This window comes from Pseudonaja textilis, chromosome Z, assembly GCF_049901715.1.
Source record: "Pseudonaja textilis isolate UNSWEBS1 chromosome Z, rPseTex1.2, whole genome shotgun sequence".
Lineage (NCBI taxonomy): Eukaryota > Metazoa > Chordata > Lepidosauria > Squamata > Elapidae > Pseudonaja > Pseudonaja textilis.
The window spans coordinates 113074782-113099950 of record NC_142008.1 but is presented as its reverse complement, the minus strand read 5'-3'; the positions used below and the strand labels follow the sequence as shown (position 1 = coordinate 113099950).

At 40.9% G+C, this 25169-nt stretch overlaps 1 protein-coding gene across 2 annotated transcripts; it reads right to left on the bottom strand.

Moving 5' to 3' along the window:
* Positions 1–767: 767 nt before the first annotated feature.
* Positions 768–24675, bottom strand: LOC113450837 (uncharacterized). Of its 2 annotated transcripts, none has more exons than XM_026722151.2 (6): positions 24384–24675; positions 23165–23203; positions 11972–12286; positions 4191–4475; positions 3562–3658; positions 768–1097 (listed from the first exon to the last, which is right to left on the bottom strand). In XM_026722151.2, exons 1-6 carry the CDS (start codon positions 24412–24414, stop codon positions 1064–1066), a joined length of 801 nt encoding a protein of 266 aa, XP_026577936.1. In that variant the 5' UTR covers positions 24415–24675; the 3' UTR covers positions 768–1063. The 2 variants fall into 2 exon arrangements, with proteins under 2 accessions (XP_026577936.1, XP_087772400.1); XM_087916274.1 differs by having other exon boundaries at positions 4191–4358; positions 24384–24609.
* Between the last annotated feature and the right edge of the window lie 494 nt (positions 24676–25169).

The window sequence follows — 25169 nt, the reverse complement described above, 5'->3', positions numbered from 1 at the left end:
AGATTTTTAATCCCATCAGCTCCAGCCTTCTGTGCATTTTATTTATGAATAGATTGGCCCTGTTTTTCTGAATGGATTCAAAATCTCCATTCCTAAAAGCCAGTCCCTTCTGCTTGAGGCTGTTTTACTATGGCAGGAAGACTGGGGATGCTTTCTGCCTTTAAGAACATGCTTCTCCATTTCTCCCTTGGGGAAATATTCTATTCTGCCTCTTTTGATATTAAAAATTTAAAAAAAAAATTAATCTGCGGAGGGGTGTGTGACCAGGGGTTTGGGCAAACCCTTAGCTAGTTTTATGGCCAGTTCAGCAAACCAGCAAATTCCACCCCTGGCTGACTCCACCAACCCCTCCCCTCCCAGGATTCCTCATGGGGCCTGTTTAGATGCCAGGTAAGTTCAGGGCCCATATGGAATCCGGGAGGGCAAAAATGCCCCCCTGCCTTTATGCAATAGGCTGACTGGGCCTCGCTCACCATGGCCACGCCCACCCAGCAATCAGGCAGAGAATCAGTTGCTGATGATTTTTGAAGCTCACCCCTGGGAGTGATTGAAGGGGTGTGAAGAGACCAACAGAACTTCAAAATGTAAGTATCCCCTGGGAGGTTTGTCATAACTTTAACTGGTTATGAAATGATCAGTAATAATTTGAAAACTTCCAGTTAAATTGACATCCATTTCATTTTGAAATTCTTCCAAATCAGCTATTTTATGTTTTTGTCACATTCACCATAGTAAAGCTTTTTTTAAAAAAATCAAACAGAAAGATATTGATACCTGGTTTATTTAAAACAGCAGCAGAAGAAGCAAGAGCAACCGTGGCAGCAATTTGCAAAAGTCAAAAATTCTTGCTGAGGTTTTTCATGTGTTTTTGAGGAATGCCAAACTGCAGAAAAATCTCAGCTGAAAAGGCATGGCTGCAGAAATAGCACATTTGGGAGATTCATTAAAGGGAGAAAGGCATTGTATTTTGTAGGTGGCTTAAGGGTGCGTCTAATATATCGGCTGAAGCACCTGATGAAGACCATCAGTTCAACTGCATAAGAGAAGCTTATGAAGCTTATGGTCAGATGGTTCCTTCAGTCTTCTGAAGAAGAGATCTGAAAAATATATTTTAAAAAACCAAAAAAACACCATAGCCAAAGATTAGAGTTAGTCCATTTAAGGCAGCAAAATAACAATCAGGAAATGCTTTGGAGATATAAATCTGGTTTAAACAAATACTGACAATACATAATAGAAAAATTGGGGCAGGGGTTTGGGCCATTCTTGTATCAGCCTGTGGAAAGCTCCCAGGCCAGGTTTGAGGGGACCATCATTTCCTGTTGCTTATCCACTATTTGGCAAGTGGATATCCAAGATATAAGATCTCTGAAGGTTTTATATAGGCCCTCAAAACTGGGCCTCTAATAGACCGCAAGAAGTCAGGAGGCAGGATATAGTTCAAAAGTACAGGTAATCCTTGACTTAGGAACATAACTCAGACCAAAATTTCTCTTGCTAAGTGAGTCATTTGTTAAGTGAGTTTTGTCTCATTTTATGTCCTTTCTTGCCAAAGTTGTTAAGTTAGTGACACGATTGTTAAATGAGTCTGTCTTCCGCATTGCCTTTGCTTGTCAGAAGATCGCAATTGTGATCTGATGACCCAAGGACACTGCAACCATCATAAGTATGAGCCTGTTGCCAAATGTCTGAATTTTTTCCCCAAATTTTTTATTTGTTTTATTTATATGACACATAAAAATTCAATTTCAATCAAACAGTGTGTTGTCTGGGTATAATTATTTTTAGGAAATCATAATCAAAATGTTTACAATCATATTAATCACAATATAATAATAATAATAATAATAATAATGATAATAATAACAACAACAACAACAACAACAACAACAACAAGTAGTAGTAGTAGTAGTAGTAGAGACTCCAAATTAATAATGCATTTGACCCTGCCCTCAGGTTCAGCTTGGTCATCTCCTACATCCCCCAATTTTAAACCTTGTTCAAAGAAGCAGACTGTTGACAGGGGCCCTGCTCTTCCTCCTCTTCTAGACAGCCTAGATTAGGGACATCAATGTAACATCTGGGGTCATGCCTACGGTTAAACAACTGTGTCCCATAGGCTGTACTGCAAAAATATCAAAACTCAGACTACTGACTCATGTTGTGAACTTAATCATCCAAGAAAAGGTTTGGAAGAGAAAGAGTAACCAAGGCCTAACTATGAGAGAACTCACTGCCAAAGACAAAAATATACCTCCAAAATGCTGATTGGCTGCAATAGCTCACCTACCCCTGCTTTAAGGCCAATGGTGGGAGAGAGAGAAAGACTAAGTATGCCATGAAAACTTTTCAAGAATTTCTCACAAGGTTTATGGAACATCAGCCCTTCCCTGGGGATATAAATGTGGTATTCTCCACATTAAAACTAATATTTTGTCTTCAAAATCCTGGCCAACCAAGAGATGGTATCAAGGAGGTAGAATTTTTCTCTGCCTTTTTGGTTCCACCAAAGGCCATTCAGAGTTTTGCAGCCTAGACCTTTTTGACCCAGTTTCTGTGATTGTGTCTTTCCAGTGGGCCAACAATAGAGATCTCAGTGAGTGGCTGAATGGGTTTAGATATTGTGCGAATGGAAACATTGTTCCTGTGTTCCATCCTCTGTCATGCTATCAAGGCCAGAAATTAAAATCTTTACTAATTGTTTTTAAGGGCGTGTTTCTAGCTTAAGTACATCAGGGTGTCCAAAAGAAGAAAAGTAGGATCCAATCTGAGTTGGTTACCAGGACTACAATTTTAGTCTTCTGAGCGTTTGGATTCATGCTGTAGCCCATCCTCAGAGAATTTGGTAGACATAAATTTCCTGAGGATGGGTTCCAGCATGAGTCTAAAAGTTTGGAAGACTATATGTCCAGTTGATTGACCCAGATTGGATCCTGCAACATTATCCTGTATATTTGCCTTCATTCATAAGAAAAGTAGGCCTTAAAATACTGTGGTCCTAGATTGTTAAAGGCAGTGATAGGCTACCTGACTTCAGGATCACATACAGAATCATGGATATAGTTCCTAAAAGTCTTCCCCAACTAATGGTGGAGACTATCCTGGATGGAGTAAGTCATCTCGGCGAACACATTTAGTTTATTTCCATCAAATTTATTTTTTTCATAATTTTTCACTTGTAAACTTCTCTGGCCTTTTTCACTTTTTTGGAATATGCCAATCTTTGCAAATGTCAGCTTTAGCTCTTGAGTCAACAAACTCCTGGTTTAAATCCTAAATGGGACAAAATTGGCCCTTCAGGTGTTGTCCTTCAGTTCCCATCATCCTTAGCTCTTTCTCATAATGAGATAATAGGCACTGGAGTCCTTCTTTGTTAGGAAGAAGACTTTGAAGAAGATTGAGGTGACTATTCTGGTAATACAATGAGATCTCTATGTTTGTTTCTTCCTGGTTATGTAAATTCCACATTTGTCAATTTATCTTCTCAAAGGTGTGGGAGTAATGAAATCACTAAACCTCTAAAGAGATTATCATTCTACCAATGCCTCCAATTTGCCTTACCTGCTTCTTAAAGAAATACAATAGGAGATTAAGAAGATGAGACCATTGATGGTGAAGAAACTCCCACCGACAACCAACAATCGAACCCATCTGACACCTAAATTTGAAAAGAGAAAAGAAATGCTGATAGTGTTTTTAACACAAACTTACCACATCCCTTGCTTCTTTTAATCAACAGGCAAGTATACTTATTCAGAATCAGATTAGGCTGGTTATTCTTGGCTTTTCTACCAAAGAGTGCTTAATCATCATTCAAAAAGCAGCTTTGTTAAGCTCTGTGGTTTCTCTTATCATTTTTGACCTCACGGCAATCTATGATCTTCTCCTACAACTTCTTTCTGAGCCAGCTCTTCAATAACATGTCTTAAAGATGTTTTTTCAAGAGGCAACTGGACTTCCTTGATTTTTCCTTGAAGATGTTTTCCTTCTCAACCAAGAAGGTTCTTTGGTTGAAGAAGCTTCTTGGATGAGAAGTGAAACGTCTTCAAAGAAAAATCAAGGAAGTCCAGTTGCCTCTAGAAATAAGCACCTTTGGGACAATCATGATCTGGATGCCCAAGAATCTCCATAAATATTGTTGGAATGTTGGAGGAAAAAATGAACATGGGAACCTGAAGAAGCAACATTACCTCGCATGTCGACGAAAATTGGATCGCTGATCCTGGAAAGTACCTTTCTTCCATGGAGGTATTGAACATAAGCACATCTGACAATTCCTACGTTCTTGTGTTTCACATTAGTTAGATTGTATGTGTAGGTGCTGTTGATGGTAGCCAGGATTGAGACAACCATTTCATCTGTAACAAAGCGAAACTGCCCGACTTTATTAGCTTCTCGTGGAGGTAAGCATTCTAGGCTGACAGAGTTTCCACGGTCAAAAATAATGTAATTCAGAGATGGAGCTGATGGGGCCGCTGAAAAAGAAAGACATGTTTTCAGCACTGGAATGTCTTCCTTTTGCTCGCTTTTCAGTTTCTCCTCAATGGCAAATAATGAACACAGAAAATAGAATAATAGAGTTGGAAGAGACCTTGGAGTTCTTCTAGTCCAACCCTCAGTTCAAGCAGGAGATCAACTCTCTGGTCCCTTTTTAGAAACATACAATGATGGAACATAACTTCTGGAGACAAGCCATTCCACCGATTAATTGTTCTCCCTGCCAGGAAATTTCATTTTAGTTCTAGGTTGCTTCCCTTTTTGGTTAATTTCCATACATTATTTCTTGTCCTGCGTTCTGCTGCTTTTAGAAAACAGTTTGAAATCCTTGTCTTTGTAGCAGAGGTGGTATTCAGCAGGTTCTGACCAGTTCTGGAGAACCGGTAGTGGAATGCCACCTCTGACTGGAGTATCCTTCCCCTGCCATGCCCACCAAGCCACGACCACGGAACCGGTAGCAAAAACATCTGAATTCCATTACTGCTTTGTAGAGTCTCCTCAAATTTTGGAACACTGCTATATATTTTCCTTTGTGAGAGGAAGGAATGAGACACCTATTTTTAGTCTCAGTATCAGACATAATACCAATTATTTGACCTGGGTATATTATTCCTTCAGAAACCCTCTTAGAATTCACTGTCATGGCAGTTCTCGTAAAGAAGTCAGATTAATCCCTTGTGATCAAATCAACAAGGAATTGTTGTTGTCATATCTTAAACATTCCCTTGAAGGGACATTTCTTATCATAAAGGCAGAGCTAATGACACCACAGCAAGCATGGCATTGTTACAAAAAACATAGCAGTGGCTTTTGTGAGTGAGAACTATGAGCAATTATCACTGCCTGCCGCAATTTCATTTACCTTCTCTCTAATCTTACATTTGCTAATCTACCTGCCTCCTCAAACATGAATTGACACGCACAAAAACAAAGGCAGATGCATGAAACATGCTATGATTAAATAGACTTGATTGTATTCAAATAATCTTTCAGCCAGTTGTTGTAACCAACGCCATGGAAACTCTTTTCAGTAGTTGCCTTCATATGAAAGAAGGACAATCCTTTGAGATAGCTGTTAGAGAATATCTCCTTCCTTCCTTCCTTCCTTCCTTCCTTCCTTCCTTCCTTCCTTCCTTCCTTCCTTCCTTCCTTCCTTCCTTCTTGCCTGCCTGCCTGCCTGCTTGCCTGCCAGCCCTGCTATCCTCTCCTCTCCTCTCTCCTCTCCTTTCCTTTTTTCCTTTCCTTCCAATAAAATTTCTCTCTATCATCTCTCTCTCTCTCTCTCCTCTTCTCTCCCTCCGCTCTCTCTTTCATCTATCATCAATATCTTCTCTCTTCCCAGCTGCAGGATTAATTGGTGTTTTCCTTCCAAGTCCTAATCTCAACCAGGTTACCATTCCTCAGATTAAAAAAAATGAGAAAGAATGACTAGCAAGAAAGGACAATTGGGAGGATGATTAGTAAACAGTAGTTTAGTAAGGGGGGATAAGTCAGTGTGCCATAAATATTTTGCTGTATTTTGCTGCCATTTGGTGGCTAAAATGTGCTACATTTTGCTGCCATCTGGTGGCTAAAATGTGCTACATCTATATCTTTCACAATATAGTTTTTTTCTCTCACACACAGAGACAGACAAACACACATATACGAGTGCACACACACACATAGAAAGAGAGAGACAGACAGACAGAGACACCGACAAACAGATAGATTTTTAGTTTCTTTAACCAGTAAGCTATTTGCTAATATAGAAACTTATCACTCAGAAGTTCCCCATAGCCAGATTCTCTTTTTTCCCCTTTGGTTGACTGGTGCCCTCCTTTCAACTAAATACAAAAAAGTCAGACTTTTTGCATAAAATTCTCACTGATGTCAGAATTCTAGATTTTTTAAAAAATTTCTGTACCAAGAGAAGTTGTATGCCACTGCTTTTTCTTTCTTTTTTCCTCCCTCACTTCATTTATTTCTCCCTTTCTCTTTCCCTTTTTCCATTAACTTTATTAACTTTATTTTATTTGTATTTTAATTTACACATGCACACACTCATTATATATTCTCTGCAGTATTTCTCTGCAGTAATATAGAAATATAGAATTTGTGCGGGTAAGGTTATCAACCTTGCTGTCAAGAAAAGCCAAGCATTTAATAGAAAGTGCCATACCATGTACACTAATCAAATGGGTGGTAAGAAAGTAGAAGAAGTCAGGCACAACACAAGTTATATAGACAGTCAACACAGGATCAGTCAAAATGAACTCAAATGTCTATATACCAATGCACAGAGTATGAGGAATAAACAGAGTGAATTAGAAATTCAAGTAAATGACAGCAGACATGATATTGTTGCCATTACGGAGACTTGGTGGGATGAAACCCACAAATAGAGCATGCAGCTAGTGGGATTTAAATTATTTAAAAGAAATAGACCAAATAAAAGAGAAGGTGGAGTTGTACTATATATAAGAAATAACTACATCTCTGCAGAAATAGAGCACAACAATGATAAAAATTGGCTTGAATGCATTTGGGTCAATATGAAAGGGAATGATATTGCCTAGGTGTATACTATAGGGCACCTAACAAAGTTCATCTATATCCTCCAAACCGAGAAAATAGGTGAACTTTTTGCTAGCTAGTTAACCAAGGTATGTAGGAAGCACATCACAATAGTAATAGGGGATTTTAATTACCCTGACATACACTGGGAGACAAACTCTGCACCAAGTGGAAGATACAACAGGTTCCTGACAAACCTAACAAACAACTTTGTTTCCCAAAAAGTAGAGAAGAGAACAAGGGGGATCAGCCATATTGGACTTAATTCTCACTAACAGAGATGAAATGATAGAAGGTGTTGAAGCTACAGGAACCTTGGAGGGAGTGTTCATGCAATATTGGAATTCAACATTATGCAAGCACAAGCAGTAGAACAAAGTCAAACTAGAATCTTGGACTTTAAGAGAGCTAATTCCCATAAACGTAGAAAGAGCTTGGGAAGGATTATTAGAGGTGGATGGATGAGAATTCTCAAGGGGAAAACAACTCAAGAAGCCTGGGAAATTTTGAAAAGTGAGATTATAAAAGCCCAGTCTAGCACAATACCAATGAAGAAGAAAAATAAACTCTCAAAAGAAACCAGCATGGCTGCATAAAGAACTCTCTGACAAGTTGAAAAACAAAAAGGACAAGTATAAAAAGTGGAAAGGGGTGGCACATAATTAAGGCAGAATATCAGCAAATAACCTGAGCCTGCAAAGATGAAGTAAGGAAAGCTAAGGCTCACAATGAACAAAGGCTTGCAATAAAAGTAAAAAATAACAAAAAAGCTTCTTCCAACATATTAAAAACAAGAAAAAAGTCAGGGAATCAATAGGTCCATTGCTGGGAGAAAGTGGCAAGAAGGTGACAAGCAATAGAGAAAAAAAATAGTCCAACCTATCAAAAACATCACCAGAAAAAACAGATTAAGAACACAAGTTAAAATAGGGAATAAAATGGTAAGTAAGCACCTGTCTACCCTAGACAAGGTGTAATCCATCTGCAGATAAGTTCTCAGAAGCACTAAACTATATCTTTTAAAAATCTTGGAGCACCTGGGAACTTTCAGAAGACTGGACAAGAGTGATGTAGTTCCCATATTCAAAAAAGGAAAAAAATAGATCCAGGAAATTACAGGCCTATCAGCCTGACCTCAATACCAGGGAAGATTCTGGGAAAAATAACCAAGCAGCGAATCACACCTAGAAGCAAACAAAGTAATAACCAAAAGCCAACACGGGTTTGTCAAAAACAGATCATGGCAGACTAATTTTATTGCTTTCTTAGACAAAGTAACAAATTAGTGGACCAGAGGAATGCTGTTGATATAATTTATTTGGACTTCAGTAAGGCATTTGATAAAGCAGGCTATAACTACTACTAAATAAAATAGAAAAATATGGGTTAGACAGCATCACCACCAGATGGATTTGTAACTGGCTGATCAACTGCACTCAACATGTAGTCTTCAATGGAACTGCATCTAAATGGAGGGAAAAATTCACTGGGGTACCCCAAGGTTCTGTACTCTTCAACTTCTTCACCAATGATTTGGATGAGGGGATAGATGGGGAAGTCATCAAATTTGCAGACAAAACCAAGCTAGCAGGAATAGCCAACAGTATTGCACTCAGAAGATAGACTTAAGATACAGGAGGATCTTGACAGACTTGAATATTGGGCACTATCTAACAAAATGAAATTCAATGGAGAAAAAAGTAAGGTTCTACGTTTAGGCAAGAAAAACAAAATGCATAGACACAGTGGTATGTGAAACCCTGATCAATAATAATAACTGAGAGAGAGATCTTGGAGTCCTAGTGGACAGCCATTTAAATATGAGCCAGCTGTGTGCTGCAGCTGCCAAAAAGGCCAACACAGTTTTAGGCTGCATAAACAGAGGGATAGAATCAAGATCACATGAAGTGTTAATACCACTTTATAATGCATTGGTGAGACCACACTTGGAATACTGCATCCAGTTTTGGTCACCACAATGTAAAAAAGATGTCAAGACTCTAGAAAGAGTGCAGAGAAGAGCAACAAAGATGATTAGGGGACTGGAGGCTAAAACATATAAAGAACGGTTTCTGGAATTGGGTATGTCTACTCTGATGAAAAGAAAGACTGGGGGTGACTTAATAGCAGTGTTCCAATATCTCAGGGCCTTCCCCAAAGAAGAGGGAGTCTCCATAGCACCAGAAGGCAGGAGAAGAAGCAATGGGTGGAAACTAATCAAGGAGAGAAACAACTTAGAACTAAAAAGAAATTTTCTGACAGTTAGAACAATTGATCAGTGGAACAAGTTGCCTCCAGGAGTTGTAAATTTTCCAACATTGGAAGTGAGTTGGATAACCATTTGTCTGAAGTGGTGTAAGGTTTCTTGCCTTAAATGGGGTTGGACTAGAAGACCTCCAAGGTCCCTTCCAACTCGTTATTCTATTTCTAAACTAGATAAAATTTATACAAAGAGTAAGGGACTTTAAATATTTTTTGCCCAAGGCTTTTATTAAATGAACTTGTTTATCATTTTAAAGGTATAGCTGTAGCAAAGTTGTTTAATCAATTTGTTGCTGTTAGCTATGTTCTTCTTTAAAATTTGGGACCAATTCAGTCTTTCTTGGTTTTGAGTTGGTTTTTTTTTTAAAAAAAGAGGTTATGCTTTTACCATTTTGCAAACTGTACTGGGAAACTTCCCTTTTGAAAAGCTAAACTGTTAGATAAACTTACTGTCAGGCTTTAGAAAGAAGTCAGTCACTTCTTTGCTCCAATTTTCACCCTCAGCCACTTCTCTTCAATGTTGTTGCAGCAAATGATGCAACAGCCCCAAGTTCCTTCTACAGCTTTATGTCTAGAACCCCAGGCTGATTTTTTAGAAGCTCAGCAAGATTGCATATTTAGTCCTTGGAGAGAGGCCACAAGGAGTTATTAGGCTGTACACTTGATTGGGAGATGCTAGCTGAATAATAGATAGATAGATAGATAGATAGATAGATAGATAGATAGATAGATAGATAGATAGATAGATAGATAGATCAAACAAGCAAGCAAACGTGTAAAACAAATACCTTTAGATAAATTAACAGATTAACGATTTAGAAAGTCCAACTAGCCCAGTGTCAGCAACTTGCAGCTCTGGAGCCACATATGGCTCTTTGGGCCCCCTGCTGTGGTTCCCTGTTGGGTGATCCCACCGCTGGCTGGTCCTGCCCCTCACCCTTCCCTCCCAGTCACTCTTCACCTGGCCTGAGAAAGTAAAACACACACAAAAAAGAAATGAGATGGAGGGAAAGAGGGAGGCGGACAGAGGGGGGGGGAGTGAGGGAGAGGGAGAGAGACCCATTTCTCACAGAAAACACCGGGAGCCCCAAACCTGAGTAAGTGTGGCCAGGGGGTTGTCATGTGACTGGACGGAAGTGATGTTGAGTTGGCCACCCCCACTCAGGTTTTGAGGCTCCCAGTATTTTCTTTTCTGTGGGAAACAGATCCAAATGGTTCTTTGAGTGTTGAAGATTGCAAACCCATGAACTAACCCTACTCCCTGCCCAAGCAGGAGACTCTACACCATTTCTGACAAATGGCAGTCCAAGCCCAACCTATTACCTAACCTACTGCTCAGTGCAGAAACCCAGATTAAAATATCCTAGACAACCTCTACTTGAGAACACTCAAGGAGAAGAGAGCCTGTAGGATCCAATCTAGGTCAGTCACCAGGATGAGAAGTTTAGTCTTCTGAGCTTTCAGACTATTGCTGGAGCCCACCAGACATTCTGGTGACAGAGAAGTTCCCTGAGGATGGGCTCCAGCATAATCCCAAAAGCTTGGAAGTCTAAACTTCTGGTCCTGGTAACTGACCCAGATTGGATCCTGCAACATTGTCCTAGGAGATGTATCTTTGTCTTCTTTCAAGAGGAGAGCCTAACACCTTTCTGGTCATTGACTCTACCTCTAACTATTCTTACTGTTAGGTCATTCAATCAGAACATACTTTTCTAGAATTACATAATTAACATTCAGTCTTTGCTGAGCCTCTCTCTCCCTCCCTCTCTCTTTCTTTCTCTTCTGTCTCTTTCCATCTCACTGTCTGCCTCTCTATGGTGCCAACGTTTATGACCCAGTGTCTTGCTGAAAAGTATATTTGTGTGCCTAGCAAATAAAACCAAAATGAAGGAATTTTGAGGGTGCAAGGTTGGTTCAGAGTCAAAACCCATTCTATGTCTTTTGGGAAACAGGGGTTTAGGAAATAAAACCAAAATAAAGGAATAAAGCTAAGCTGGCTATGTGACTTAGAGCCAGTCATTCTCTTTCTCAGCAGGGTTGCTGTTGTGGGAATAATAGGAGTTGGTTATGTTTGCTGCCTTGAGTTATTTGTAAACATAATAAAGGCAGGATATACATCAAATAGATGATGATGATGATGAAGAAGAAGCAGATAAATAGATGGAAAGATAGATAGATAGATAGATAGATAGATAGATAGATAGATAGATAGATAGATGAATGATAGATAGATGATAGATATGATATGATATATAATACAATACGATATGATATATGGAGATAGATACATATGATATAAATGATATGATATGATATAATATATGGAGAGAGAGAGAGAGAGAGAGAGACAGACAGACAGACAAACAGACAGACAGATAGACAATCATTTCCTGGACTACAACAGGGAACATAATGCTATAGCTCAGGGGTCTTTGAATTTGACACCTTTAAGACTTGTGGACTTCAACTCTCAGAATTCCTCCTCCAGTCATGTTAGCTCAGGAATTCTGAGAGTTGAAGTTCCCAAGTCTTAAACTTGCCAAGTTTGAAGACCCTTGTTATAGCTTCTTAAATGTTTTATCTGATTTTGTGGAAATAGGAGAGTTGACTCCACAGAGACTTCCCTGTGCTCTATAGGATTATAAATATGATCTACCATTCACTTGGATGCTGATGGGGTGGCTTTGGTCTGACTGAACTTCCCTGCCTGCTTTTTTCAGCCAATAAGCACATCTGTAATTTCCGGTGTCATTCCTTTGTGCCTGAAAATCCATCATGCCATCTCTGTAAGCGTTAACAGCCACTTGATGGATCCTCTGCCCATCTTCTTGGAAGAATCGGTAACCTTCCACCATCAAGTTTCGCAGCATGGTCAGGTTATGAAAAGTTGAGCAGATCAACCTGATTTTCTCTCCTTCATAATATTCCTGGTACTCAGGCTGCACAGAAAGTGTGGGTTGAGTTAGAGGATCTGCAATTAAACACAAAGCAATTAAATACATCAAAATTAGACAGGTCTGGGTGACAGATGGTTGAATTAGCAAAAGGGGAGACAACCTCAAAGCCAGGTTCAAAACCCAGGCTGAGATCCAATCCAACTATATATATATAGTGTTGATATTTGATTGGAGGGTTGGTGCCTGAAGGCTTACTATTTGCTTGCTTAATAGGGTGATCCCTGTTGCACTGCTTGAATTGGGTGGCCTTATAAATCTTATAAATTTATAAAGACATTTTGGGAAACTTCATGCATTATTCAGGAAATTTGCATGGCAATAGATTAACAGAATTGGAAGGGGCCTCATAGGTCTTTTAGTCCAACCCCCTGCTCAAGCAGGAGACCCTACACCATTTCTGACAAATGGCAGTCCAGTCTCTTCTTGAAAGCTTCCAGTGATGAACTTCTCACAACTTCTAATTGGTTGGTTGTTCTCACAGTCAGAAAAGTTTCTCCTTATTTCCAGGTTGAATCTCTCCTTGTTCAGTTTCCATCCCTTATTCCTTGTCTGGCCTTTGGGTACTTTGAAAAATAGCTTTACCCCTTCCTCTCTGTGGCAGCCCCTCAAATATTGGAAGACTGCTATCATGTCTCCCCTGGTCCTTCTCTTCACTAGACTAGTCATGCCCAGTTCCTGTAACTATTCTTCATATGTTTTAGCTTCCAGATCCCTAATCATCTTTATTGCTCTTCTCTGCACTTTTTCTATAGTCTCAACATCTTGTTTATAGTGTGGTGACCAAAACTGAATGCAGTATTCTAGGTGTAGTCTTACTAAGGCTTTAAGAATGGTATTAATAGTTTAGCCATTTTTCCCATTTAGCAACAATTTTTACAGACTTTTGCAGGTCTATCGAACAAAGGAAAGCTGAAGTTACATCATGAACAACAGTTATAGTTTCACCTAGCCACTGCTTCACTTAATGACCAAATTACTCATCTCATTGTAGTAACAAAATGAGCATAGGCAAAACATCTCCTTGCTTTGGAAATGATAAAACTTGCAGATTGGTTTAGAGTTTTCTTTTTAAAAAATGTTCAGACTTTGAAAAAAAAACCCTGGTTGTTAATAAACAATAAACATGCATCCAAATAGAAAAGTTTACACAATTAAAAAGGAGCCAGATTGGGAAATGCTTGAATTTACTTTCTGACTCATCAGCAATCTTTATTTTGAGAAGTACTAGTCAGATCACGATCATTGCTAGCAGGACATTTTTTTTCTCCTTTTATTTTCTGTCAGAATTTTCTACTATTTGTGATATGCAAAAGACTGGGCAGACCTCAAGAATGACTCAGAAGAAGAGTTTCATACCCTTGGCTCCTTATCAAGCCAGTTTATCTGCTACTAATTTAACCAGCCCCTCTATTTTCATTTTCTATATAAAGCTAAGGGGAAAAAAAGATAAATCTGCTTGAAAAATTTCATGACCTTTAATAAACCCACTTCTAAAGCAACCACGGTTCTTTTCTAAGGCTTGCAGAAGCCTATAAAAAAACATAAATAGCAGCAAAATGCTTGTGAAAGACCTAAAGAACCTTGTAATGCTTTTCCAAGCCTGGAAGAATCTTAGGTTTTGCATCTATGGTTTTGTACCAGTGAAAGCTCAGAGTGACCAAGGATCTGATGATACAGAGGAATTATTGACTCTGTCATTTGTACTTCTACAACTGTCTGGTTTGGTGCAGCAATCAAACAGGACAGGGACAAAGTTCTTCAATGGATAGTTAGGACTGCAGAAAAAAACAATTGCAACCAGCTTGCCTTTCCATTGAAGAGCTGTGGTGGTGCAGTGGTTAGAATGTAGTCTTGCAGGATAAGTCTGCCAACTGCCAATAGTTTGATTCTGACTGCCTCAAGGTTGACTCAGCCATTCATCTTTCTGAGATTGGTAAAATGAGGACCCAGATTGTTGGGGGCAATGTGCTGACTCTGTAAACTGCTTAAAGAGGGCTATAAATGCACCATGAAGCGGTATATATTTATTTGATTTATAGTCACCCATGGTGACTCAAGGCTTACACAATGTAAAATCATATTTAAAACAAAAATATAAAAATAATAAGAACTAACAAAAAGAATCAAATAAATTAGTAAAGTATAATAGAACAAAATTTGGAAAAACAAAAAAACAAAAAATGTAATTTTAAATGCTATGGTTATTGAGAACTTGTATATTGCACGAGCCAGAAAGAGGGCTGAGAAAATATCTAAAGACTCCTCACATCCTGGACATAAACTGTTTTTAACTCCACCCTCAGGGCACCACCATAGGACTTGCAGCCAAAACAACTAGACACAAAGATAGTTTTTTTTTTCTCCCTGTACCATCACTCTGCTAAACACATAATTCCCTCAGCACTGTCTTATACCTGTAAGAATATTTACTGGTGGTGGGATTCAGTTGGTTTGCATTGGTTCAGATGAACCAGTTGTTAAATTATTCACCCAAGACTATTAAAGTGGATCCTGGGTGCTGCGCTGCACTGCAATGGAGAAATATGCAACTAAGGGCAAGGTAAGGAGAAGATCACTTTCCCTTTCTTCTCCCTGCTCCTCCTTCTTTCCTTGTGCCAGCCATTTCTCCATTGCAGCACAGCACAGTGCCCAGGATCCACTTTTGATAGCAGGGTGTGTGTAATTATTTGTCTGGTCAAACTAACCCTGCAGTCTCCCTACATTGGGCCCAGCTTGGATCATGCTGCCAACTTAATCCCTTGCCCCTTTCACTTTTGCTGGCAGACTGACCAATACCCCCTACACAACTCTACCTTGAGGGAGGAATCTCTCCCTCCACTTCCCCCCAATTCTTCGCCTTCCTATGTGAGCTCTCGGGAACATCAACTTCTTGTCTCTATGATAATCCCCTCCCTTGCCTCTTAAAGGAGCCACACCCAGAAGGCTGAGACAGCTGTGAAAGCAATGTGCAGACAAGCACCCTCAGAAGCAGCCTTTTGACAAAGGGTGGCAATTTAAAAACCGGTTCGCCCAGGATCAGGTTGGCCATCGTGGAAGGCTCATCCTGCATGTGCAGCAGAGCTGAAGGATGGGGATGGGCCAAGCCTCCCATGACAGCCAATCTGACCCTGGGCAAGCCGGTTGTTAAATTATTTGAATCTCACCCCTGATATTTACCCATGTAGTAGGACTGCAGTACTATTATCCTTCTCATTTTTTTCCATTAGCTCCTGCCATTGGCATCTTATGACTATCACTTGTTGGTTGTATCTTATGACTTATGATTGTATCTTATGATTTATGATTTCTTACTGTGTTGCTTGTATGTATATTGAGAACATATGCACTGGAGACAAACTCCTTGTGTGTTGAATCACAATAAATAATAGTCTATTCTAAATATTCTACTCTCTCACAATATGTATCATTTAAGCCCTTCTCTCCCCAGACATTTGATGTGGGTGATGCAGTTCACGTGGAAAAGTGAAAGATTGCAGAGTTAAAAGCAAGAGTCCCATCCAGGGGAAAAAAAATAAACAAAGCAATGTGAAATGTCTGTTATATACACTATTAAAGAGAAATGTAAACATCCTAAATGTGTATTATTTTGTGTTCAATAAGCAGAGAGGCAATTCCTGAAACTGATTTTCCTGGGGTTGAAGGGTAACTGCAATTTGCAGTTCTCCTGACAAACGTTTGTGTTGTGATAGAACTTCTCATCTTCTATCATATTTATTTATGTAGCATATGGCATATTGTTAGATCTGGGAGGATGGTTCAAGAACGGAGGCAAGACTCAGATAACAACAACAGCTCTTTATTAGTGACTTCAGATCTGAGCGAACTATCCCAGCCACAGCACCCCCTTATATACGGCTGGCTGCAGCTAGGCAGCCAATGAAGGCAATTTGAGTTTGCCACTCTTGGCTGGGCCAATCGCGGCTGCCTGTTTACTAGCCAATCGGATCAGTCTGCGGTGACCAATCACGATCTGCTATTCGCGGGTCAATCACAGTTGCGGGCTTTCGAGCCTGCTAGTCCAGAACACCCCTCCCCTCTCGGTTCCGTTTAAGGGGTGGAGTTATATAGTCTCGCAGGTAGGCAGGTCTTAGTACCTGTCTACCCGACTTACGTAATTCCAATTGTCCGTGTTCAAATTCGGGTTCAGATGGACTGCTTACTGGATCTAGCTGGAACGGTGAACCGGTGCCATAGTTGGGACTTTCTCCTGATGCCCTCGGAGTGATTGAGTCCTCAGCTTCGCTGCTACCGCTATGGTCTTCCGGGCTCACTGAACTTGCTTGGTCGCTGCTTCTTGGTGAAGTGTTCGTCTTCCCAGGTTCAACTACGGCTGGTGAGTATTGTAAGCTATGGTGTGGTGATCTTGGGGTTAGTTCTGAAGGAACAGGTGTTGGTTGTATTTCCTGGCTCGTGGTTTCCCCTCCCCCCCTCGTGTCGAGGCTAGGGTCAGGGATGGAAGTTTTGGTCAGTCTGGAGCGTAGCTGGTCAATGTGGCATTTCCATGCTCTGCCATCAGTGGTCAGTAGACGGTAGGAGCGGGGACCCGTGACTAGAGTTATTTGAGCAGGAATCCAGAGGGGATCCCCAGAAAATTTTTTTGCAAATACAAGGTCTCCTACCTTAAAGGTGTGATGCTTGCTGCTGGAACCCAGGGGCTTTTCCGGGGTGTAGGCAGGGTGCAAGTGGTCTAGAGGCGATCTGAGTTTCCTGGCCATCAGGAGTTCAGCTGGGCTCTTGTTAGTCGTGCTGTTAGGTGTGATGTGCTGGAGAAGCAGCATTCTAGTGACTTTATCGTGGATGTTACCTTGTTCCATTTTCTGTAGGGTTTTCTTTGTGAACTGAATCATTCGTTCAGCCCTACCATTTGCCGCTGGATGAGCCGGTGATGTGAGTGCATCTCGGATGCCCCGTTCAGCTAGGTATTGTTCAAAGGCTAAGGCAGTAAATTGGGGCCCATTTTCGGAAACCAGGATATCGGGTAGGCCGTGTGTGGCAAAGAGTCTGTTTAATTTCTTGATGACTGCCTCTGTAGTGGTTCTTTTCATTTTATTGACTTCTAGCCAGTTAGAATATGCATCTAAAGTTATTAGGAAAGTGTGTCCTTTAGTAGGTCCCGTAAAGTCAATATGAATGCACGACCAGGGACCTCTGGGTGTTTCCCATACTTCTGGTGGAGCTTTTGGTGGGGCTGAGTGGTTTTCCTGGCATCTTTTACAGGAGGCGACCCAGGTTTCAATTTGTTTGTCCATACCTGGCCACCAGGCATAGCTTCTTGCCAGCGCTTTCATATGCATGATGCATCGTGTAGCATTTGAAGGACTTTTTTTTGTAGTTTAGTTCGTATGACGACTTGGTCTCCCCATAATACGCACCCTCTTTGTGAGAAAAGTTCTGTCTGCCTGTCTTTGAATGGTTTAAAGGTTTCCTTGGGCTCGTATTCTGGCCATCCCCTCTCCACCCAGCCAAGAACTCATGCCAAACATGAGTCTTTTTTGGTTTCAAAGGCGATGTCCTGGGCCATTAGTGGAGGTGAGGGAATTGTCTCAATTTGTAGTATTGGTAGCGTGGGAGCTGGGTCTTCCTGCGGTTCGGGTAGTGGAGAGCGGCTCAAGGCATCAGTGTGAGGAATAGATTTTCCCGGACGATATCTTAGTTGATAGTCGTAGGCAGCTAGGAATTCCGACCATCGCGTCATTCTGGGGGAAAAAATGTGTGGGGTAGGTTTGTCACCCGCCAGAATGCCAAGTAATGGCTTATGATCTGTGATAATGGAAAATGATCTCCCATATACATATTCATGAAAGCTTTTAATCGCAGAGACAATAGCAAGGACTTCCTTATCTAGGTGGCTATAGTTTCTTTCTGTTTTTGACAAAGTTCTTGAAAAAAATGCAATTGGTGCTTCTGAACCATTTGATAGGACATGGCTCAGAATGGCCCCCACCCCAAACGGTGAGGCATCACAAGTAACAGTCAATGGGAATGTCTCGTTATATTGTATTAGTACTGCATCAGAGGTGAGGAGGTCCTTTACTTGCTGGAAAGCATGTTCCTCCCGTCGCCCCCAAATCCAGGAGGCCCCTTTATCGAGTAGTCTATGAAGGGGCTCGGCAACAGTCACCTTCCAGGGTAGGAAGATGTTATAAAAGTTAATGAGTCCCAGGAAGGCTTGGAGGTCAGTTTTGTTTTTGGGTCTTGGGGCATTTTTGATAGCTGCCAATTTCTTTTCTGTAGGGTGGATTCCTTGTTTGTCAAGAAGGTAGCCAAGAAACTCCACCCTTTCTGTGCATAACTGACACTTTTCCTTCTTAACCTTGAGGCCAGCATCTTTGAACCTTTGTAGGACTGTTCTGAGGCATTTCTCTAATTGACTTTTTGTTGGGGCTGCTATCAATAAGTCATCAAAATAGGGCACGACCCCTTTTATGCCTTGTAATAGTCTCTCCATCAGGCTTTGAAAAATGCCTGGTGCTACACTTACTCCAAACTGGAGCCTATTACATTTGAATGCACCACGATGTGTAACTGTAGTTTGGTCTTCTGCAGTTTCGGTATCAACTGGCAGCTGTTGATACGCTTGGGCCAGATCTAGTTTTGTGAATATTCTGCCACCCCCAAGTGAATGTAGGAGATGTTGAATGACTGGTACCGGATAGGCGCTCTGTTGCAGTGCGTGATTGAGGGTGGCCTTGTAGTCTCCACAGATTCTCAAGGACCCGTCAGGCTTTATGGGGGTGACAATTGGTGTCTCCCATCGGGCGTGGTCAATGGGCTCTAACACACCTTGTGCAATTAATTTGTCCAGTTGCTCATCAATTTTGGGTTTGAGAGCAAAAGGAACTCGGCATGGTTTTAGGCGAATGGGCACAATGTCAGGGCAAAGATTAAATGAAATAGGGGACCTCTTGTACTTGCCTAACTTTTCGCTGAAAACTTCTCGGAAGTTGTGGACGAGGGCCGCTTCCCAGTCATCATCTTCAGTATGATGGATGCCAGCCATTCTGATTCCTAATGGCACGAACCACTGAAGGCCCAGTAGACTTTGCCGGTCTCTGTCTACAAATGGTGAGTGGTAGTATTGCATCATGTCCTTTGAAAGAGACCTGGAAATGGCTGGTACCTGCGACTGGAATCCGGTTGCCTTGATAATCTTTCAGTATGAGTCTCTGACTGCTGAGGTCTTGGCGTCGGATGTTGGGAATCAGTTGCTTGAGGGTTTTCCAGGATACCATGGATAGTGAGGACCCAGAGTCTACTTCCATGATGCAAGCTTTATTTTCGATGGTGACTTTTACATGAATTTTCTTTGCATCTAGCGATGAAGCATGGCCAATGGTGATGGTTTGATGAGCCTCTTCTCGTCTGGGCGTGCCATTAAACTTTCGGGGTCTGATGTACTGGTTCCACTGGTTGCTAGGGCGGTCCCTCTGTGTGGTGGGGTTTCCATCGGTTCTTTTCGGGCTGCTCCCTCTCCGTCTGGGGCTGGAATTTCTTTTGTTTCTGCATACTTCAGCAATATGCCCATGTTTTTCGCAAAAACGACAAATGGCGTCTAAGAATCTGCACTTGGATCGAGGATGGTTTCCACCGCATCCAGCGCATTGGTAGTTGGATTTATGACCCCGCTGGTCCTGTTGCTCACATTCTGACCGGAGTCTGTGGACTTCTTCCTCCTCGCTGTCTGAGGATGACTTGATATCTTCATGATGGGTGGCCGATGTGCACTTGTCTGAAGGTTTCCCAGCATCGTTGCTGGGTTGGCAGTTGGTCCCGCTGGTTTGGCACATTCGTGCTGCTGATTTACAAGTGGCTTCAGCTGCGGTGGCGTCTGCTATGGAATCTGCAAGTGAGATGTCTCCCTTGGCCATGATCTTGCTCTGGACAGTTGGATCTCTAGGGCCAAGGACAATTCTGTCTCTCATGGCTTCTTCGAGATTAGCGAAGCCACATAAACCACCCAGGTTTCTCAGGTCTGCCACAAAATCCCCGACACTCTCAACTTCACGCTGGTCCCTCTGATAGAACTCGTGTCTGTGAATGAGAATCGGTACTGCTGGGGCGTAGTGGTTGCACAGGATGGGAGCAAGGGTGTCCCAATCCATCGTTTTAACTTCAGCTGGTTTCGCTAGTGCTTTATCCATTTTAAAAATGGCAGGTCCGCAATCCATTAGAAAAACGGCTCGTTTCTTGCTGGGCGTGGCATCCTTGAGGTTGTTGGACTCTAGGAACATTTGAAACCTGTCCATATATGAGTCCCAGTCCTTGCTAGCTGGATCGAATGGGGCGGGTGGTAGAGCGCTGCTGGCTATGTCACCGTTGTTGCGCTCTGTCAGCCACGTGCTCCTTCAGCTAGCTCGAGTTCAATAGACTTTGTTGCCTCTGCATCCCATTCTCGTCGCCAGTGTTAGATCTGGGAGGATGGTTCAAGAACAGAGGCAAGACTCAGATAACAACAACAGCTCTTTATTAGTGACTTCAGATCTGAGCAAACTATCCCAGCCGCAGCATCCCCTTATATAGGGCTGGCTGCAGCTAGGCAGCCAATGAAGGTGATTTGAGTTTGCCACTCTTGGCTGGGCCAATCGCGGCAGCCCATTTACTAGCCAATCGGATCAGTCTGCGGTGACCAATCACGATCTGCTATTCGCGGGCCAATCAGAGTTGCAGGCTTTCGAGCCTGCTAGTCCGGAACACATATGATACATGGACTAGCAATATATATTAACATTTCACCTAAATTAGTAAAGTACAATAAAATATTAAAAAGATCTAGGTTCAAATTCCAAATGTCCAGGCCATCTAACCATTGAAACTCAGCATCATCTTTATTTTTAAAAAATCAGATACTGAACTGGTATATGCTCTCTGCTTAAAGCCAGTCACTTACATCACATTAGAGATTTGACTGAATCTGATTGGTAAAAAGATATAGGTCCTTTAGGAGTTGTCAACTAGGTCTCCCCGGGGGCCTTCCTTGTATTTTTTGAAGCATATGTTTCTCATGAATTTGAAGCTTGAGTCCAAACAGACATTTTTTTATTTTTTTTTAGTCTGAACTGTGTCTGTGTGGTGTGGTTGAGGTATAAAGGAAATACTGTTAACATAATTAAGAAATGGCCAGATTCAAGTGCATTTGTTACATTTATGAAAACGCTTTGGTGTTAGCAGAGAGGAAGGAATTCTCTATTGCGCGCGTGCGCGCACACACACACACACACACATATATATAATAAAGAACTATATTTTATCCACTTTTAACTATAGCAATTGCGTATCGATTTTCAGAAGATTATAAGGTAACAAGTCAGGATAAAATGAGAGTGATCAATGTGCAGAAATTACAGGAATGGGTGGTTAGAAAAACAGAAGGAATAAAAAATATAGAGAGAGATTTGTTGCACCTGTCAAGATTCTTATCATTAACTCAAGAACATTTTAGTGAACAAATATTTTTCTCTCTTCCCCCAGTTCAAGCAGAAGGGAGTTGTTTGTGAAAAATCTTTTGCAAGTGTGACCAAGTTAAAACAAAAGAATAAATCACTGTTCCTTCTTCCACTCATGCAAGAAACAGACCATCACTTCTTCAAAAGATTTGGTTTCTATTTCTTTATACTGCAGATAAAGATACAACAATCAGTGATGAATCTTTCACTCTTGAGCATCATGAGTTGGGTGGTTTGGTTTTGTCCTTTGTGATCCATGAAACACACACCAGATGTTACTATTGCTTGTCCATACAAACTCTTGTTATATGTTAATAGGATCAATGGTGGTATGCTACCAGTATGGCTCAGTTCAGCCGAACTGTTAGTTCCGATGATCAACTGCTGGGCCCTCCCACTCACCCTTGGCTCTATACTGGCCTTTATTTCCTGCTTTTCAACCTTAGCAGCTTTGCACGGCACAGCCAATTGCTGAGTGTCAGCTGTTTTACACACAGGGCTCGCAGCAGAAGGTGAGTTGCAAATGCTATGCTCATGCAAAGGACACACTCGCACCAAACCAGTAGGAAAAAGTTTTGAAACCCACACCAAATAGGATGCCCTGTTGCTTTGGTGCCATTCATTGGCAAGGATGGCCAATAGGTCAGAAAAATCTCAAGGGCAGAGAGCAACCCTCTTTCTCAGAACTGTATGGGCATGAAGCATATCATATTTTTGGATCTTAACCTAGCAGAGGAATAGTGAGTTAGTTTCTAGTTTTCATCCAATTCCCTGTAATTGAGAGATCTCTACAGCGATTTTCAGTCATCCAGGTCATGGTTGTCCCAAAGGTGGTTTTTCAAGAAGCAACTGGACTTTCTTTGTTTTTTCTTGAAGACGTTTTGCTTCTCATTCAAGAAGTTTCTTCAGTTCTGATGACTGGATGGTGGGGAATGAAAGGATTTATATTCCTTGCAGTCATCTTTTGGTCATTAGCGCTCTTTTTGAGACACTTGGAGATTTATCTGTGCCCACAGGGTCACCTGAATAATGCAAATGAGTGTGGAATCTTTTTGGAACTGCTAAAAGTCCCAGCACAGTTACAACACAGTCCTTTCAGCAATTTCAAAAAAGGTTGCACACCCATTTGCATTATTCAGGGGATCCTGAGGGCACAAATAAACCTCCAAGTGTTCTGGATGACTCTCAAAAAGAGTACTAACAACCAGATGACTGCAAGGAATATAAATTCTTCCATTCCTTCCCATCCAGTCAGAACTGAAGAAGCTTCTTGGATGAGCTATTTTTCCTTCACTTTTGGTATATTATGTGGATGGATGGATGGATGGATGGATGGATGGAAGGAAGGAAGGAAGGAAGGAAGGAAGGAAGGAAGGAAGGAAGGAAGGAAGGAAGGAAGGAAGGAAGGAAGGAAAACTGAAATGTTACCTGCAGATGAGGATACTTGGAGAACAATATGAAGCAAAGCTGCAAAAGAATGAGAAATATATAAGAAATGTTTTTGTTAAGGATTACCAGAATTTCACTGACTTACATAGCAGTTCTTTATATATCTACTTAGAAATACATTATTAATGGTGTAATTGTTTATTTTTTTAAAAGAAATAATGTGAATGAACTTCAACTAATTAAGAGAACTAAATATACATCCAAGGAATGTACAGATTCACTTCAAGTATAACAATTGTCACCATACATTAAAAAGAGAAGAAAAAGGAGAGGAGGGAAGAAAACCAGAGGTGGTATTCAGCAGGTCCTGACCAATTCTGGAGAACCAGTAGTGGAAATTTTGAATAGTTCAGAATACCACCTCTGACTGGCCCTGCCTCCATTTATTCTCTGCCTCTCAAGTCCCAGCTGATTGGCTGAGTCTTCTTTTGTTGCCCTGCACAGGAGAAGAGAGCTGGAAAGCAGGTTAGTGGGGTGAGGAGGGAATGGGATTTTTCAATAACCTTCCCCTGCCACACCCACCACCAAACCACACCACGCCTACAAAGCCATGTCCACAGAAGTGGTAGTAAAAAAAATTTAAATCCCACCAATGAAGAAAACTAGATGGTTTGCAGATTATTTTATAAATGGAACTACTTCAAAAATATTTTGGTTGGATTGCTCAAAAGCCCCAAAAAAACCCAGTGCTGCTGCTGCTGCTGATGGACAATACATATCAACAGTTCATTGCTGCAAAGCAGTAGCTGAATTCAACACATCTTCTTCTCTGGGCAATGCACCTAGAATTGCAGGGTTTCTTTGAAGCTGTACTGTATTTATTTAAAGATATGTCATATAGGATTATAACATGTTACATATTTCACATTATCCTGGGTATCAAAGAGAAACTAATCTGCTTTCTGCTGTTAGAAAGGTTGTAACATCAACCTTGTTGTAACATTTGAAATTCCAATGTCGATCAATGTTTAAAGAAAATTTACCTATGCAAGCTTCAAAGCTAAATCACAGAGGCCTTTTAAATTTTTTTTGCTCATAAAAGGGTACTCAAGATGCATCATTATCTGCATTTTTAAATTTTTGGCAAGTCAAAGTTTTCATTTTAATAAGAATGGTGTAAGAATAGACATTTAAGAACAACAGCAATGAAAAAACAGTAAGAGAAATGAAGAAGAGTTTTGAGGAAAAGGTAACTCACTTAGGATGGGGACCAGACCAAAGGCAACCATGTTGAGTGAGATTAATCTTCTTTGAAATTTTGATTTGAAAATTATGGTCTCTCAGGAATTATTGTTCTTCAAAAACCATGCTTGAGTATTTTGACTTCTAAAATGAACCTTCTCCTTTGAAGCAGATTATCTAAATGCCTTCTATGGGAAGTCCACAGAGTTTTCAAGGAAGCCCACACTTGCACAATCATTCTGTGGAGAAATGCCAGACTTCACAGAAACACAGTCACAAAACCATAGGAACTTGTTTCAAGAAACAGAAAACTGAAATCAGAGATCTCAGCTGGCATTTTGCATTGCTTATCTCATCAACAATCCATTTTTTGTTCTTAACATTATTTAATATACTTTCAGTCCTCAACTAACAGGAAGAAGTTGCAGAAGAATTACATTTCTGTTCAACATATTAGATGCTGATTTAGAGCACCTCAGAACAACAAATTTTAGACCAAGGTCCACCTGAAAGAGCACTGAGATGGGGAGCTGAGATGGGCTGAAGAGTCCTGGACATGATCCACCATGGAGACCCTTTGCTGTAGGAATCATACCCCCAAAGTATTTTTATCAGCTTCTCAATAGACCTATCAGGAAAATTCAACCAAATAGTTGCTGTGAGAATTTCACAAGTCACGCTTCAGGAGAAATAGGAAGTGTTGGAAAACTCATGTGGTGCCAGCAAAGAAAACTGTATGCATTGACAAGCTTTTTGTTGTTGTTGTTTAGGGTCTGTAAGTGTGTTTGAGCCATCATTCCTT